The sequence below is a fragment of the Macaca nemestrina genome, chromosome 20, assembly GCF_043159975.1.
Source record: "Macaca nemestrina isolate mMacNem1 chromosome 20, mMacNem.hap1, whole genome shotgun sequence".
In the NCBI taxonomy this organism is placed as follows: Eukaryota; Metazoa; Chordata; class Mammalia; order Primates; family Cercopithecidae; genus Macaca; species Macaca nemestrina.
The window spans coordinates 42,614,503-42,632,673 of record NC_092144.1 but is presented as its reverse complement, the minus strand read 5'-3'; the positions used below and the strand labels follow the sequence as shown (position 1 = coordinate 42,632,673).

General features: G+C 57.8%; 1 protein-coding gene across 1 annotated transcript; it reads left to right on the top strand.

Annotated features, from left to right (window-relative positions):
* Positions 1-349: 349 nt before the first annotated feature.
* On the top strand, positions 350-18,014 carry LOC105495588 (solute carrier family 7 member 10). Its single transcript, XM_011765320.2, has 11 exons — positions 350-647; positions 10,539-10,743; positions 13,445-13,596; positions 13,819-13,944; positions 14,013-14,166; positions 14,921-15,044; positions 15,130-15,233; positions 15,560-15,656; positions 15,842-15,991; positions 16,990-17,167; positions 17,454-18,014. Exons 1-11 carry the CDS (start codon positions 497-499, stop codon positions 17,582-17,584), a joined length of 1,572 nt encoding a protein of 523 aa, XP_011763622.2. The 5' UTR covers positions 350-496; the 3' UTR covers positions 17,585-18,014.
* Positions 18,015-18,171: the final 157 nt, after the last annotated feature.

Here is an 18,171-nt window from a genome sequence, read left to right as displayed (position 1 = left end):
ACACACACACCCCATGCAGGCATGGAGTACGAAAGGGAGCACACACTGGATGCCCACATGCGGCCAGCTCCTATTCTTGCCGTCCCCCTCGACCTCCCTGAGCGCAGGGATTGTCTTGTCTCGGAGCTCTGCTCCCCTACCCCGCCCCAAGAATGGATGTAACTCAGGCAACTGGAGGGTCCCTTCCTTCGCCCAACTGGGAAGTCCTTCCTAGATCTGCCCCAAGTCCTCTCCTTCCTTCCCAGGCCGGGACTGGGGGAGGGGGCGTTCCCTTTAAGGGAGGCGGGGGAGGGGGCTGCGGGCCGGCCCTCCTTCCGCCCCTCCCGGGCCCCCGCCACCCGGGGGCCCCAGTCCCGGGCCCCGCGCCAGCGCATGCGCCCGCCTGTGGGCGCTGTCCCGACTGCGAGGGCCGTGAGCTCACCGACCGACAAACGGACGGGCGGCCGGCCGGACAGACGGGGCAGCGCAGGGAGCGGGAACGCGGCGGGACAGCGACATGGCCGGCCACACGCAGCAGCCGAGCGAGCACGGGAACCCCAGCCCTGCGCCCTCGCCCTCCCCGGTCCCAGGCCCCGTCCCCGGCGCCTCGGAACGAGTGGCGCTCAAGAAGGAGATCGGGCTGCTGAGCGCCTGCACCATCATCATCGGTGAGCGGGACCCAGGTGGGCGGGCGCCGGGCGGGCGGAGGCCGAACGAGGGGCGCCGCCTCTCCGGGAGCTCGGACGGGTCTGCCTGGGGAACCTGCTCTGGCCTCAGAGAGCGCTACGACTGCTGGGAGGGCAGGGGCTGCTGGCCCAGGGTGCCAAAGCTCCGTGTTCCCACCTCCCTGCCGCCTATACCTGGGGGAGTTTTGGGTCCGTCCACCGCTGGACTCTTCCTCCTGACTCGATTTTGCTGCGGGGCTTTTGCAAGGCAGTTACCCTCAGTTTCCTCATCTGTGAAATGGCGATGACCGCAGTCCTGCAATTAGCGCAGGAACTTGACCAGTGTAGGGGCTGGTCAGGCTGCGGCAGGCTGAGCTCCCCAAGTTCTGAACTGTGGGTCGTCAGTCTGAGTACCTACTGTGGGCAGGGTCCAGGTGCCACGCAGTGCAGTGACTTATTCTTGGAAAGCAGGAGGGCCTGTGAGTAGAGTGAACAAGCTCGCAGCCGGCGCAGAGGGGACGGATGTTCAGAGCAGGCAATGACTGCAGGGTTTGGCAGCAGGGCCCAGGAGAGGGAGCGGGTTAGCCAGCAATTGGGGGAAGGGGGCAGCAGTGGGCAGACCCAGCCTGCAGAAGGCCGGCTGCTCCCTGGGCTGGGATCCTGGTGGGCACTGGGCACTCGCCTGGTCTGGAGGCCCTGGACTCCAAAGTCTCCCTCTGAGAATGGGTCCAAAGTCCCCACCTGAGAATGGGTCCATGTCCTCCTGCCCCCACATAGGGGTTTCTGGGTAGGCAGAGAGCTCAGGAGTCATGGGAATGGCAGTGGTATTTTTCCACTCTGTCCCAAGTCATGGATACTGACTAATCCAGACTTATTTCTTTGTCTACACAGGGTGCCTCTGAGCCCCTCCAGGGAGGGACAGGAGAGATGGTTTGGGGGGATGAGTAACTGGGGCCTCGACTGTTCTCACCTTACTGCCAGCCAGTCTTCCCGGTCCCCTGCCAGTGTGAGCCGCTTGTGTCTTCACTGTCCTCCTACCCTCAGACCCCTGGAGATGGAGAAAGTTTGGAGGCTTAGTAGGGCAGACCCAGCATCTTCACCTCGTCCTCTCCCACCCCCACATTAGCAGCTCTTCCCATCCAGAGTCGCCCCTGAACACAGCCCCTGGCCAGGTCACTCCACCATCTCACCGCCTCCCCTTAGAATGCTGCCTCCTAGAACCTGGTCCGGACCTGGCCCTGGGAGCTTCTTGGCCTAGGATGCCCCTGCCTGACAGACGGTCTGCTGGAAGGAAGGGCTGGTTCCAGGGATTTGGCCAGGGTGCTGGTTAGAGCTTTTTCTTGGCCCACACCCCCTCCAGGAACTGTCCTCCAGGGAAGGGGAAGCTCACACCATGAGTGGGTCATAGGATTGAGACCAGGCCTAGAGCCAGCTACAGCGCCAGGCAGGTGCAGAGAGACACAGCTCTGCCTGGGCTTCTCAGCTAAGCCCAGCATCCTTGACCTGTCTTCCTACTCTATCCCCTCCCCACATCCCATCCTCCCCAGGCCACAGGGAGGCTGCCTGGCTCCTCTCTTCCCAGAAGGGGGCCCCAGTGGTGGTGGTGGTGGTGGTGGCGGCGGCGACAGTGGTGGTGGTGGTGGTGATGGTGGAGGTGGTGGTGGTGGGAGTGGAGAAGGTCAACTCCACCATCACCCCCTCCTTTTCTAGGACAGACTCTAAGTTTCCCATGCAGCCCAGGCCTGCCCTGACAGCTCCCCCACCCTTCAGTTCCTTCCTGCTGTGCCAAGTCCACCACCTTGGCCTCCAAACCTTGAAGACTGAGCCAGGGTGAAGGGCCACTTGGCTAACCAATTCAGCTACAGAACCCAAGCCCAGGGCACTCAGTGGTGGTCTTGGGGAGCCTTGGTCTTGGCCTGGCCTGGGGAGCCTTGGAGGGTTACAGCAGGCAGGAGGCTGGACGGGGCAGGAAAAAACAAGGAGAGATCGACCTCAACCAGAAGGTGATAGGAGGTGGGGACTGGGCAGATGAGGACTGAGCTGGGGTCTGCACTGCTTTCCCCACCTTAAGTCCTAAGGGTCTCCCCTCCCCAGCCCACCCTACCTTTCTGCCCCAGGTGGGCTCACTCTCTCTCCACCAATACACTGGGGAGCCTGGTCAGAATCAAAAATGTCTGCAAAGCGTCATATTTTAGAAAGTCATATTTTAAAAGTCTTAAAAACTTGACATCCTGCTTCATCTTTCTTTCTTTCCTTCTTTCTCTCTTTCTCTTTCTTTCTTTCTCTCTCTCTTTCTCCCTCCCTCCCTCTCTCTCTCTCTCTCTCTTTCTCTCTTCTTTCTTTCTCTTTTTTTTTTTCTGAGACAGAGTCTGGCTGTGTCCCCCAGGCTGGAGTGCAGTGCCGCAATCTCAGCTCATTGCAACCTCCGCCTCCAGGGTTCAAGTAATTCTCCTGCATCAGCCTCCTGAGTAGCTGGGATTACAGGCACGCACCACTGTATCCAGCTAATTTTTTGTATTTTCAGTAGAGACAGAGTTTTACCATGTTGGCCAGGCTGGTCTTGAACTCCTAACCTCAAGTGATCTGCCTGCCTCGGCCTCCCAAAGTGCTGGGATTACAGGTGTGAGCCACCCTGCCCAGCCAATGTCCTGCTTCATAATCTACCTTGGTTTGTTACTATTACTGAACATGTTATTTCCAAAACTTCCACAGCGACCCTCCCAGGAGATCCTATCACTCTCTCCCACATATACCCTCTGCTCCAGCTCAGACTGGGAAGTGAGGCTTTCGAAAATGGGAAGACCTGGAAGAGCAGGCTATGGGCCGGCGTGAGACTCACGTCAAGTGTGTTTAGGGCAGTGCCCACCGGCCACCGCAAGCGCAGATGGAAGGGAATCGGCCAGGCTGGAGGAAATAGAACTGGCTGGGGCAGGGGCTCTGCAGGACGTGGTCACATCCAACATTTGTTCAGAAAAACACCTCTTACTACCTTATGAAAACGTGTTCTTCCGTTATCTCATTTGAATCTCATGCCCACCTTGCAGGGTGGGAATTTTTATACCCATTTTACAGAGTGGAAACTAAGGTTGGAAGTGAAATGATACTGCTCCAAGTGGTAGGCTCAGGATTCGGAACCAGATTTGGACTCTATTCCCAATCCGGTGCCCTTTATTATTTTATTTTATTTTATTTATTATTTTTTTTTTTTGAGACGGAGTCTCCCTCTGTCGCCCAGGCTGGAGTGCAGTGGCCGGATCTCAGCTCACTGCAAGCTCCGCCTCCCAGGTTCACGCCATTCTCCTGCCTCAGCCTCCCGAGTAGCTGGGACTACAGGCACCCGCCACCGCGCCCGGCTAGTCTTTTGTATTTTTTAGTAGAGACGGGGTTTCACCGGGTTAGCCAGGATGGTCTCGATCTCCTGACCTCGTGATCCGCCCCTCTCGGCCTCCCAAAGTGCTGGGATTACAGGCTTGAGCCACCGCGCCCGGCTATTTTATTTTATTTATTTTATTTTATTTTATTTTATTTTATATTTTTAAGACAAGGTCTTGCTCCATAGCACAAACTATAGTGCAGTGGCATGCTCATAGCTCACTGCAGCCTCGACCTCCCAGGCTCAAGCAATCCTCCCACCTCAGCCTTCCAAGCAGCTGGAACCACAGGCGCCTGCCACCATGCCTGGCTAATTTTTGTATTTTTTATAGAGACTGGGTTTTGCCATATTGCCCAGGCTGATCTCAAATTCCTAGACTCAAGTGATCCTCCCACCTCAACCTCCCAGAGTGTTAGGGTTACGCTGTGCCTAGTCCTGGTGCCCTTTACACTGTTCTGATGCTGGGCAAATTGGGGCTAGAGTCAGAGCCCTTGATGGGGGAGGACTGGGGACTGAGCTGGGAGTTTGTCCAACTAGGCTTCACTGAGCTCCTATCCTACTCCACTACGGGTGGAGAAACAAACAGATGGCCAGGGAAATCTGCCTCCCCCTCGGCGGCTGGACTCATAGGACCTCTCATACTGACCCAGGAACCTCGGCCAGCTCCCTCGCAGGATCCACAACTCAAGGAACACACCCAGGTCCTCCAAAGTGGGAGTCCCCCCTGGGTCTGCTGACCAGGCCCTTCCTCTGCTCTCTCTTTGACTTTAGAGTCCAGCTCCTGCAGGGGTTTGTGGGCCAGATGTGTGTTCAGGGACTCAGGAGTTGACGTCATGAACCTCATCTCCTCAGGAACCAATCCCTGCTCACCCAGCCTCAACCAGGACCCTCCCTGGTCTCCAGGGCTGCAGGTGGCTGGGCTTCCCAGGGGGGTGGACCTCTGCAGAACCCCAGCCCCTCTTCACCGGGGCACTGGGAACTGGGCACTGGGAACTGTGCAGGGCTTGCCTGTTCCCCACCACACTCCCATTTACAGGTAAGGAAACTGAGGCAACCTGCCCTGGGCTCAGATACCCTCAGTGTGCTCCGGGACCACTATTCAACCACTACATACTGAATGGTGTCAGGCACTGGCTTACATGCCAGAGACACCATGGGGGTCAAGACAGACAAAATCCATCTTCTGGAGCTGCCATCCCGGTGTGGGAGTCACGCAAACAAGATGAACAAGCTGAATGCGTGTCTTGTTAAGTGCTGAGACCAGACAGTGAAGCCAGGAAGGAGGATGGAGAGAGCCAGGGTGTGGGATCTCAGGTTGGAAATGAGCTGAGATCTGGGGTGGGGTTCAGTGTGAGCAGGGCATTGCAAGCTATGTTAAGGGCATTGCCTTTTGTTCGCTGTGAGGCAGGAACTCTGGGCTTTGAGCAGAGGGGTGATGGAATGGGGCTAGCAGGACTCACTATGGAGAAGAGGCAGTGGGGGGAATAAGTGGGAGGAGGAGGAAGGCCATTCAGAAGGCTACCTGGGTCTCCCCGGGCAAGAGACCACAGTGGCTCAGGGCAGGGCGGTGGCCATGGTGGTGTCAGAAGAGGTTCCATTCTGGATGAGTTTGGAAGATGACAGCCAAAGGATTTGTGATGGAATGCATGTCCTGGGGGAGAAAGAGAGGAATCGTGGGTGACTCAAGGTTGTGGTCCAAGCTATTGGGAGGATGTTTTGCCATTTATTGATCAGGGAAGACTGAGAGGAGCACTTTGTGGGCAAGGAGGTGAAAGTCGGGAATTCCATTTTGAACATGGAAAGTCTATGATGTCCGCTGCTGAGTGGTTCGTTGCATACACAGATTTCATTTAGCAGAGCGGTCTATGCTAGGGATATAAATTTAGGAGTTGCCAGCAGAAGTCAAGGTAATAGACGAGGTCTATCTATCTATCTATCTATCTATCTATCTATCTATCTATCTATCAATCAAGAAAGCATAGAAAGAAAAAGAAGAAGCCCCAGGACTGAGCCCTGGGCACCCAGTGTCTAGAAGTCAAGCAAGATAAGGGATTCTGAAAAGGAGAAGCCGGTAAGGCTGGGGGAGGCCAGGAGGCTGAGTGAGGAGGAAGCAATCCACTTGCCACATGTTGCTGATGAGTCAATAACGTGGCCTGGGGCTCGACGGTTGCATTTGGCAACGTGGAACTCACTGGTGACCGTGAGAAGCCTCAGCCAGGAGACAGGGCCCCGGGCGAGGTTTGCTTGGCTGGGCTGGCTGGGCTGAATGAGCCGGAGAGGGCTGCGTACTTCCGCTCATCTCCTGTCTCCAAAGGAAAGTGGGTTAGGCTGGAGGCGGCTGCTGGCCAAGTGGCAGTTCCAGGCACATCCTGGATGTCCCCACTCACCTCCCTGGGGTGCTGCCCAGACCTCAGAGGTCACAGTCGTCCCTTAAAGGTATCTGACACAGGCCTGCTGTGAGGACGTGAGGACACCCGTGCGTTTGGCGGGGTAGGCTTCACCCAGGCCTCAGCTGGTCACCCCGCGGTGTTGGGGTCCCTGAGACTCAGGTCTCAGAGGAAAGATGGGGCTGCCTAGGGCGTCTCCAAGGCAGATGGCAGTGCGTAGTGAGATCCAAAAGCACTTTCCATGGCCTCTGATGTGCCAGACGGGATCAAGATAATGCCTGCATCGAATAAAAGAATCCCTTTCCAGCCATCATCCAGGTACCACGGCTGTGGGGCGACATCCAGATTGCAGGGGCCAAGGTGACTGGTCAGGGAGAGCTTCCTGGAGGTGGTGTTGCTTCAGGGAGACCAGTGAGCTGGGGAGAGGCCTACCACAGTGGGGGACAGGGCCCCTGAGCAGACTGTTTCCGTGGCCCAGCACAGACATGCAGGGTGCACCCTCCCTGCTGAAGTCAGGGTTGGACTAGCCCTCTGCTGCCCCCTAGCCCAGTGGCCCCACCTGGCAAATGGGGAAACTGGGGCTCAGAAGGGCAGTACTAGCCTGAGTCACACTGTCGGGTGCGGAATGTGCTTCAAGGCATGAGGACTGGTGCCAGTGTCCTGGCCCGACAGGCCCTCCCTGCCGCCTCCCCAAATCAGACTGCACATTCCCCACACACACCACGGGAAGTGGCTCGCTCTGCAACTTGACCTCCACGGGCCGCCCCTGTGACCTCCGTGGTCTGCCACTGCCTCCAGAAATAGGTCAGCGTGCACCACAGTGGCCATGGGGAACAATGGCCCTTTCTTCGTTCCTCCAAGAAGCCGAGTAAGCCCCATCAGGCCAAACATCTTAATGTGATAAAAGCTACCCAGCGAAGGCTCAAGGAAGAGGGGCAGGTGGTGGAGACTCTGGGAAGGATGACTTGGGGGACACTCACTTCCTCGCCTACCTGCCCGGAGCTCTGGCACCTGGAGGACCTGCAGGGACCACTGAGCTGTCATCCCACTGGGTGGACAGGAACGTAGAGGCCTCAGAACCCGCATGTCTCTGGTCAGCCATGGGTCAGACACCCAACAGGGGCTCGGTGGTATCTCCAGGCCCATCCTGCGCCCCCTCATCCTGTTCCACTCTGAGTTCCTGCCCCTTTAAACCAGGTTCCCCCAAGGGCTGGGCCTCTTCATTGCTGCTTCCGGAACCAGGTAGATCTGCTTGGCTGAAATACGGAGTCTGGGAAGGGAGACCCTCCCTCACCACTGGGAGGAACCCCGGCAGCCCCCTTCCAGCTCCACTGATCTGGCTGGGTATGGTGGCTCAAGCCTGTAATCCCAGAACTCTGGGAGGCCGAGGTGGGTGGATCACTTGAGGTCAGGAGTTCAAGACCAGCCCGGTCAACATGGCAAAACCCCATCTCTACTAAAAGAAAAAAGAAAAAAAAAAGAAAAAAGAAATCCACCAGTCCCTCCCACACCCTTCCTATAATCACTGGAGCATTGGAGGCCCCCATCCCTGTCCACAGCCCCCTCCCTCATCCATGCCCAAGCCCGCAGCCCCGGCTGCTCCATGCGGTGCCCCACCCACCCTTCACGGTGCCAGGAGCAGCCAGTGTGGGGGGTGCATGATGTGATTTTCTGCCCCCTTCAAACATGATCCTGGGGGAGATGCTGCGAGTGGTCTAGGCCTAGAGGGAGAAACCCCTAAGGACCTCAGAGACACTGGCTAGCCTATGGTCCTTTGAGTCACAAGGGAGGAAGTCCTGAACTGTGGCCTGAGGCCACGTGTTCAAAACAATAGTGGCCTCCCCACCCCTGGCGAGCCCAGTATCCGAGTCTTCAGCCACTGGGCACGAGGCTAGTGATACGGCCCTGGAAGATCGGGTGCCAGATATGGCTTCCCCCGGAGCTCCACCCAGGAGGCCCCGCCAAGGAGAAGCATGGTGGGCTCTCTGCAGGGTGGGTGGCGCAGGGCCTGGGATGCTCCCAGCGTGAACATGCTCAGCTCCTTCCAAGGCCACCCAGTCCCCGCTGGCTTCCAACCTCCCTGGCTTTCGGCAAATCCCACTCCGCCAGGTCCTGAGAACAGAGGCCCTGCTGCCGGATGGAGGGAACTCAAAGGCTCTTTAGAAACCTTACAGCCCACCCAGGCCTGGACCCCGCTGCCAGATGAGGGAGGCACTTCTCTCCCCCGAGAAGTAGACTAAGGGTACAGCTTACCTCTGGGGGTTGAGGCACGGGAATTAGTGCATCCTTATCTGGATGTATTTAGGGCTCCTGGGATGTGACTGGAAAACCGAGTGGGGCGTCGTAGCTGTCCAGACTGGAAATCTGTGTCGGCCGGGGCGGGGGCGGGGGGGCGGTGGGGGAGCACCGTGGACAAGGAGTGAATACAAATTGGCGGCTACAACCGTGTCCTTATCCAGCCCCCTGTGGGCCCGGCAGGTGGAGGAGGCGGGCTCCGCTCTGAAGGAGATGGACCCGTCCTCTCAGGACCTGGTCTGGTGTGGCTACTGCATAGAGGCCGAGCCGCAGGTGCTACCAGGGCTGTTTGTTCATAGCGCCCGAGGTTCCGGGTTTATTTCTTCTTGGACAGGCCCTAGTACAGATCTCCAGTGAGGTTACCTGATTCATGTCCACAGGTGGTGAGATCCATATAACCCAGAACATTGTCCCTCTTTGCGGAGCTCAGGGCTCAGCAGGCACTCCGAGTCTTGCTCATCCTGGGAACCCGTTCTACAGACCACAGCTGGCCCCTCTGAACGTTTCCCATCATGTCAGAAAGCAGAGGGGCCAGGCACAGTAGCTCTCGCCTGTAATCCCTGCACTCTGGGAGGCCAAAGTGGGTAGTCGATTGAGCCCAGGAGTTCGAGACCAGCCTCGGCAACATAGCGGAACCCCTCAAGTCTACAGTTTTTTTTTAATTAGCCAGGTGTGGTGGCACTCACCTGTAATTCTAGCACTTTGGGAAGTCAAGCAGGGAGGGCCACTTAAGCCCAGGAGTTGGAGACCAGCCTGGGCAATATAATGAGACCCTGTCTCTACAAAAAGTTAAAAAAAAAAAAGAAAAAAGGCTGGGTGTGGTAATACACCTGGAGTCCCAGCTACTAGGGAGACTGGGGTGGGAGAACCTCTTGAGCCCAGGAGTCCCAGGCTGCAGTGAGCTATGATCGCACCACTGCTGGGTGGCAGAGCGAGACCCTGTCTGAATGAAAGAAAGAAGGCCGAGCACAGTGGTTCACGCCTATAATCCCAGCACTTTGGGAGGCCGAGGCGGGTGGATCACTTGAGGTCAGGAGTTTGAGACCAGCCTGATCAACATGGTGAAACCCCGTCTCTACTAAAAAAAAATACAAAAAATATTAGCCAGGCGTGGTGGCTCACGCCTGTAATCCTACTACTTGGGAGAGGCTGAGGCGGCAGAATTGCTTGAATCCAGGAAGTGGAAGGAAGAAAAGGAAAGAAAGATGAGAGGAGAGGAGAGGAAACTGAAGGAGGAAGAGAAGCCCAAACCTGATGTGGTCAAAGAGGGCTTCATGGAGGAGGTGCTACTTCCTGAGCCACTCCATGAGTTTGGACTTTGGCCGGTGGGAAAGCGGCAGGAGAGTGGTTGAAGTCCTATGTTAGGGGCCAGCTCTGGCCAGCGGGCTGGAGGCAGGACAAGTGGCTGCAGGCTGATACGCCTGGGGCTCTGAGTAGACGTGAGGGTTGAGCATGGGCCTTGTGGGGTGCCTGGAGAGCCACCGTCTGCCATCACACAGGTAGTTCAGCCTCCTCACTTTGCTGGCCCCGCCTCACAGGGGCAATGGAGGGCTGAGGAAGTCAGATGAGGCCCGTCTCTGGCAGAGGGGCCTGGCCAGCTGGATGAGGTGCCATTTCCCATGTCAGGGACTGAGGAAGGGGCAGATAATAAGCCCAGAATGGCACTTGCCAGGCTTGGGGGCCAGTGGCATTCCACACCTCCAGCCCACTTCCTGCCTCCTCCTCCTCCAGGAAGCACCCTGGGCTCTCTTCCTCCTGGCAGCAGGCAGATCCCCACACGGAAGGCCAGGCTGTGAAGGGGACCCCAGGCCTGATGCCTCCCCATCTCTCCCCCAACAGGGAACATCATCGGCTCGGGCATCTTCATCTCGCCCAAGGGGGTCCTGGAGCACTCGGGCTCCGTAGGTCTGGCCCTGTTCGTCTGGGTCCTGGGTGGGGGCGTGACAGCTCTGGGCTCCCTCTGCTATGCAGAGCTGGGAGTCGCCATCCCCAAGTCCGGCGGGGACTACGCCTACGTCACAGAGATCTTCGGGGGCCTGGCTGGGTGAGTGTGGGGCACCAGCGGGTACACACCCTCTCAGAAACGGGATGGCCAAATGAGCCCTGGCGTCCGTTTCCACTCCTGCTTCCGGCTTCCTAGGGAGGTCGTGGGGATGGATGGAGAGAAGGGTGTGCGGGTGCTGCACAGCCTTCTGAGGCCAAGGCAGGTGGAACTGAGGCCCACCCCACCCCACTGATGTGTGTTGGGCACTCCTATAGGCCTCTGGGCGTCTCTGAATCTCCTTTAAAATAGAGGTCCCTCTGAACCCCACCCCCTGCCTTATACTCAAGGAGAGGGGATGCTTACTGTCTGAAACCCCTAGGTAACATGAGTGCCCAGGCGAGGAGGGGCCTCGTTTTTGGTAAACCCATATGTTGCATGAGGAGCAAGGAGGGAAGTGTGATATTCTTATCATATACCCTGCATGAGGTGCCCCTTTTTTTTTTTTTTTTTTTTGAGACAGAGTCTTGCTCTGTTGCCCAGGCTGGAGTGCAGTGGCATGATCTCAGCTCACTGTAACCTCTGCCTTCCGAGTTCAAGTGATTCTCCTGCCTCAGCCTCCCGAGTAGCTGGGATTATAGGCGCCCGCCACCGTGCCTGGCTAATTTTTTTGTATTTTTAGTAGAGACCGGGTTTCACCATGTTGGCCAGGTTGGTCTTGAACTCCTGACCTCAGGTGATCCACCCACCTCAGCCTCCCAAGTGCTAGGATTACAAGAGTGAGCTGCCGCGCCCGGCCAGAGGTCTCCTTTCCATAGCACTCTGCTATCCTTCCTTCATTCACCAGGGAACATTTGCTGAGCACCTACTGTGAGCCTGGGGGTGGAGAGGCAGTGATAGAAATGCCTGTCACTGTACTCAAGCTGCTCACAGAACAGAGAGGAAGCAGCCCCTTAAATGGGATTAAGGCCTGGAGGAGCCTTGCTTTGAGAGTGTGTGCAAGAGGCAGCAGCCACACAGCAAAGAGAATGGTGTGCGCCACCTAGGGAGAACTCCCAGGAAAGCAATGCTTGCCCGGAGGCTGGGAGGAAGAGAATTTTCCCCGCCTGGCCTAGCTGACCAGTGAGGAAAGCATCCCAGGACGGGGGAAGTGTGAACAGAGGGTGTGGTGGCCCAGACGAGCGCAGGGAGTCTGCTGTAGCTAGAGGTGAGGTCAGGTTGGGTTTGCGGCAGGCACCGGAGCTTGGAGGGCATCGGGGGATTGAAGCTGTTGTATTTGTTCAGCTGCATTGTGGCAAGAGCTGCAAAGGTACAGGCAGATTCTAAAATCATTTAGGAGCCTGATTTGAGAGGACTGGGCAGCCAGCTTGGGAGAGGTGGGTGCAGCCAGAGTGGCACCCACTTCCCTACTGAGAGGCTCCTAGATGGTCTGGAGCTCAGAGGAAAAGTCTGGGCTGAAATTTACAAAGTTTGGTTCTGAGGGATATGAGCCAGGGGTCCTTAACTGGGCAGCCTTGCATGGGGGGACCTGCCAGGGCTTGCATGCCACTCTGGGTGCATCTCTGGCACTCTCCTCTGGGGAGAGGGTCCTCAAAGGGGCTGGGACCCAAGAAAGCAGAATAATCATGCTTCAGGCCTGGAGAGGACATTCGGGAGAGAGAAGAGGGCCAGGACCTCATCCCTGGGCACAGAACATGGAGGGGGTGGGCAGAGGGGATGCCTGGCAGGGGAGGAGGGCCAGGGAGCTAGGATGTCCCAGAAGCCGAGCGGGGATGGTTGTGCAGAGCAAGGGGCAGGTGATCCAGAGATGGCTGATGTCCCCGATGAGGCAGTCCTCTCCCTGGAGGGCTGGCCAGGGGCTAGGACCACCCCCAAGGGCAGACCCACCCCTGGGTGCAGGAGAGCCCCTGAGAACATGTCAGACTCACAGCCTGGGTACCCTGCAGAGGCAAGATTTAGGTAGAAGGGGCATCCATCACTCTCCACGCCCAGCCAGGGCTCTTGGTGAGGTCTAGTCTCTGCACCCCATAGGTCTCCCTCAGGGGGACACAGCTCGGAGTCACCCATCTTCAGCCACAGTACTCTGCGAGAGCCAGGGCTGAAGCTGAGAGGTCTGGGGACAGAGACCCTGGCAAAGGAAACAGCCTGCATCCCATGGGGAGCCTAGTTGTCATTAGAAAAGTGTTCGGTGGCTGGGGGCAGTGGCTCATGCCTGTAATCCCAGCACTTTGGGAGGCCGAGGCAGGCGGATCACGAGGTCAGGAGATCAAGACCATCCTGGCTAACACGGTGAAACCCCGCCTCTACTAAAAATATAAAATATTAGCTGGGCGTGGTGGCGGGCGCCTGTGGTCCCACTGAGGCTGAGGCAGGAGAATGACGTGAACCCGGGAGGCGGAGGTTGCAATGAGCCGAGATCATGCCACTGCACTCCAGCCTGGGCAACAGAGCGAGACTCCGTCTCAAAAAAAGAAAAGAAAAGAAAAGCGAGTGTTTGGTGCCCATGTTGTTCCCAGCGCCTGCCCCACAACAACACTGTCAATGTTTAAGTACGTGTAACACCTTCTCTGTTAAAACAGTCTATCAATGCAGCCACAAGACCTTAACAAGGTCAACCCTGCCTCCCTGGACTGGTGCCAGCCTCTGGCAGCCTCGCCAGCCCCCGGGTGCCGGGCCCAGGGCAGCCCTGCTGCACACATCAGGGCCGGGTTGGCTGGGAAGGGCTTTGGGCCGCCTGAGCCACTCCCGCCCCCACTCCTTCCAGCTTTCTGCTGCTCTGGAGCGCCTTTCTCATCATGTACCCCACCAGCCTGGCTGTCATCTCCATGACTTTCTCCAACTACGTGCTGCAGCCCGTGTTCCCCAACTGCATCCCCCCTACCACAGCCTCCCGGGTGCTGTCCATGGCCTGCCTGAGTAAGTGTCCCCCTTGGGCCGCTGTCCCCAGATCAGCCGCCTGCCTGGCCCCACCCTGTCCTGAGTGGGAGGATAGAGGGGTGAGATTTCCCTTTGGACCTGGGGTTCTTGCATTCCAGCAGCTGGAGGGGGTGCCATTCTCAGGCCACCTGGGCTGGACTTGGCCATGGTCCAATGTAAAAGGTCCTGGCCTCAGCGCCCACCCCCCACTTCCCTCCACAGTGCTCCTGACGTGGGTGAACAGCTCCAGCGTGCGCTGGGCCACGCGCATCCAGGACATGTTCACAGGCGGGAAGCTGCTGGCCTTGTCGCTCATCATCGGCATGGGCCTTCTCCAGATCTTCCAAGGTAGGGCCGAGTGGGGGTGAGGGCCGGGCTGGGGAGATAGTGCTGACCCCCGACTTCTGGGCCTCCAGGACACTTCGAGGAGCTGAGGCCCAGCAATGCCTTTGCTTTCTGGATGACGCCCTCCGTGGGACACCTGGCCCTGGCCTTCCTCCAAGGCTCCTTCGCCTTCAGTGGCTGGAACTTCCTCAACTATGTCACTGAGGAAATGGTTGACGCCCGAAAGTGAGTGGGGCCCCCAACCAGGCCCTGGGAAGCATCCAGGCCCTCTGGTGGGAGAGGCAGCCTCTCCGCTCAGCTCCACTGCCACCCGAGGCTCAGGCTGGTCCTCGGTGGCCCACGCCTGTTGCCCTGCAAAAATGGCCCCGGAAAGATAGCCGGGGGGCTTGCATTCTAGCCTGGCCCTGTTTTCTCTGGCTATGGACACATCACAGCCCCTTGCAGGGCCTCAGAAAGGCTGAATATCATCATCCTGCTGTAAATAGATCCAGAGATTTGCATTTGGCCTAAAATTATGCATATGCACACAATATGGTCCCTACGAATGAAGCCAATGACTGCGTCTGATGCTCAGCCAGGGATCTTGACAGTGAACCTTTGCAGCTGAACGAGCTGGGACTGGAGAGTTCCAGGAAGACTCTGGGTCTACGGACTGGGCTCTGGGGCCATTTTGGGGAATTTTCCAGGCTGATTTTGGCTGTATGCAATTTTGTCTTTCTGCACAGACATCAGACCGTGTCCTCAGGATGTGATGGGGCCCCTTCCCCATCTCCCATCCTACCAGCCTGTGTCCAGGTGGGGATGGGGCAGGGCAGACAGCAGGGTCCCCTTGTCTCACGCAGCACTGCTGCCCCTTTTCCTGCCCCAACACCCCCAGCAGACACAAGAGATGGAGACTCTGAGCCTCTCCCGTGGCTGGGTCTCCGGGGTCCTGCACCCTCAGGAGGTGACGCTGACACACTCCACTGCCTGTCCCCAGGAACCTACCTCGCGCCATCTTCATCTCCATCCCACTGGTGACCTTCGTGTACACCTTCACCAACATCGCCTACTTCACAGCCATGTCCCCCCAGGAGCTGCTCTCCTCCAATGCGGTGGCTGTGGTGAGTGGGCCCTTGCTCGGTCCCTGGCTCCTGCCCAGGCCCCTGCCCCGGCCTCACACACAGCCTCTCTCCTGTGCCCACCCAGACCTTCGGGGAGAAGCTGCTGGGCTACTTTTCTTGGGCCATGCCCGTCTCTGTGGCTCTGTCAACCTTCGGAGGCATCAATGGCTACCTGTTCACCTACTCCAGGTGACTACACTGGGGAGACGTGGGCATGGGGAGGGAAGGTTGGGCACAGGTGTGCGCAAGTCATGCGGGGGGGGCCAGAGGAAGGGAAACCTGTCAGGGGCAGGGATCCGCCTGAAGCTGGGGTGATGATCCCACCAGTAACAAGTGTCTGATCACAACTGAGAGGCAAAGAAAGCAAGAGGGAGGCAGGTTGAACAAGGTGAAGAACTGCCCGGTGGGGCTGCTGGGCCCAGAGTGGGAGATCAGAGGCGACAGCTTAAGAGGGACATCAGGTCCAGAGCTGAGACCCAGGAAGTGGCCGGTGCCCATCTCTGCCCCAACACTAGGCTATGCTTCTCTGGAGCCCGAGAGGGGCACCTGCCCAGCCTGCTGGCCATGATCCACGTCAGACACTGCACCCCCATCCCCGCCCTCCTCGTCTGTGTAAGTTGGGGGACCTGGGCCAGGCAGGGTGTGGAGGCAGGGTTACTCGGCAATGCAGGACCTTCCGGGTAATGGCAGGGGTGAGCCATTCCGGGTTGGGGGTGTGGGGTGGGGCCAGGGCTCATCCTGTAGGGGTGACAGGAGGCAGGCTAGGGGCCGGCCATCAGCCCCAGGTCCTCTCCCAGTGCGCGGCCACAGCCATCATCATGCTCGTGGGCGACACGTACACGCTCATCAACTACGTGTCCTTCATCAACTACCTCTGCTACGGCGTCACCATCCTGGGCCTGCTGCTGCTGCGCTGGAGGCAGCCTGCGCTCCACAAGCCCATCAAGGTGAGGCCCTGGGACGGCTGGCCCCCGTGCTGGGTGCTGCCAGAGCCACCCCTGTATCCACAGTGGGCACCAGAGGCAGGTGGGATGGGAGGTGCCAGCTTTTGTGGAGTGTTGGGCCCTGCTCAGGGCCCTCTGTGCACTGAGGCATCCACTCCTCATAGCAGCCCCATGAGGACAGAGCTGTGAATGCTCCCAGTGTACAGATGGGGAAAATGAGGCTCAGGACTGGGTGCAGGGGCTCATGCCTATCCCAGCACTTTGGGAGGCTGAGGTGGGAGGATTGCTGGAGCCCAGGAGTTTCAGACCAGCCTGGGCAACATAGCGAGACTTCCTCTCTGCAAAAAAATTAAAAATGAAAGGATTAGCCTGGTGTGGTGGTGCGCACCTGTGGTCCCAGCTACTTGGGAGGCTCAAGTGGGAGGATTGCTTGAGCCTCGGAGGTCGAGGCTGCAGTGAGCGGTCCTAGGGCCACTGCACTCCAACCTGGGTGACAGAGGGAGACCCTGTCTCTAAAAAAATAAATAAATAAAAATTAAAGAAAATGAGACGGGAACTGTTCAAGGTCACAAAGGCTGCCAGGATTCCACGGGCCCCCAGAAAAACAGAAGACCATAGCCTGAGCTAAAAGCAAAGGCCCCCCCCGCCCCAGTGTGTGTATAAATCCTTATATGGAGAAGTGCTCGGTGCCTGAAATGTGAAACACCAAAAAATCACTGACCTCCGGCCAAGCGCAAGCGTCAAGTCCACACACAACTGCTGTGTGGAACTCGGTGCCGCTGAGACTTTGAAAAATCCTCAGCAAAACTGGCCAACAGCCTGACGCATGAACTGGCCTCAGACACACTGGGCTGTCGCCAAGAGGAGGGGTAGGTGGGTGCAATTGCCGTTCAGGCTTCAGCTCCCAGGGAAGGGAGGAAAACTCCCCAGACCCTCAGGGGTCAGGGGTACAGACAGCTGGGGGTCCTGCACCATCGGTGTTTCTGCTCCCCCTTCCCCAGGTGAACCTTCTCATCCCCGTGGCATACTTGGTCTTCTGGGCCTTCCTGTTGGTCTTCAGCTTCATCTCCGAGCCTATGGTCTGTGGGGTCGGCATCATCATCATTCTTACGGGGGTGCCCATTTTCTTTCTGGGAGTGTACTGGAGAAGCAAACCAAAGTGTGTGCACAGACTCACAGGTGAGCCGGGCAGCCGCAGGTCACCCGGCACAGAGGGCCGGGGCCTGGAAACGGGACCTCCTTCTTAGAGGCTCACCCCAGAGCAGGGTGTCCTAGCAGCTGAGGTGGGAACACAGGGCCCAGCCGCGGCCACATGTCTCTTCCCAAGATGTACCCAAAGTTTCCAGAACCATGTGTACCGACGGAACAGCTCCCTGAGGACCCCTGCCCGAGGGGAGGTGTCCGGAGCTGGGGGTCGCCCCTATCCCGAGAGGTCAGGCCCCAAGGTCCATCTGTCTGTCCTCAGAGTCCATGACACGCTGGGGCCAGGAGCTGTGTTTCGTGGTCTACCCCCAGGATGCCCCTGAAGAGGAGGAGAATAGCCCCTGCCCACCCTCCCTGCTGGCCGCCACAGACAAGCCCTTGAAGCCACAATGAGATGTGTGTAGAGACTGAAGCAGTTGTTTCTGTTTACATGTTGTTTATTGAGGAGGCGTTTTGGCAAAAAAGTTTTTGTTTTTGTTTTTGTTTTCTGGAAAAAAAAAAAAAAAAAAAAGATACGACTCTTAGAAGCCTGTTTTAAGGAAACCCTGAAATGTGGACTGGGTTTCCTGTCTTAGCGCTGCCCTGCTAGCTTTTCCTGAAAAAGCCTATAAATAAACAGGGCTGGCTGTTCGCTCGTGCTATGGGGAGTCCATGATGGGCACAGATGGGAGTGGTCGGGGCGTACCTCGGTGGCTGCACACACGTTGCTGGCCGGGAAGATGCCATGACAGGCCCTGGAGGAGACTCTCGACGTTAGGGGGCTTTGCTGCTTGACACAGGCACTCCCTACCATGGCACCGAGTCCCCCTGCCCTAAAGGGACGTCGAGGGGAGCAGCTCAGTCCGCCCCTCCCCCAGGCCCCTCGATGCCAGTCTGAGCTTGGCCACCTAGGAGAGCTCAGGGGCTCCCAGCTGGGATCGTCTTTCTTCTCATAAACCACCACAGAGTGAAGGTCAGGACTTCAGAGCCCACAGTCTCAC

What these genes read in the sequence shown, in the direction of transcription:
- LOC105495588 (XM_011765320.2), top strand. Translation starts at nt 497, where the DNA reads ATGGCCGGCCACACGCAGCAGCCGAGCGAGCACGGGAACCCCAGCCCT. An exon ending in CGCCTGCACCATCATCATCG is followed by an intron (nt 648 to 10,538) that starts GTGAGCGGGACC and finishes CTCCCCCAACAG; the next exon opens with GGAACATCATCGGCTCGGGC. An exon ending in TACCTGTTCACCTACTCCAG is followed by an intron (nt 15,234 to 15,559) that starts GTGACTACACTG and finishes CCCCAACACTAG; the next exon opens with GCTATGCTTCTCTGGAGCCC.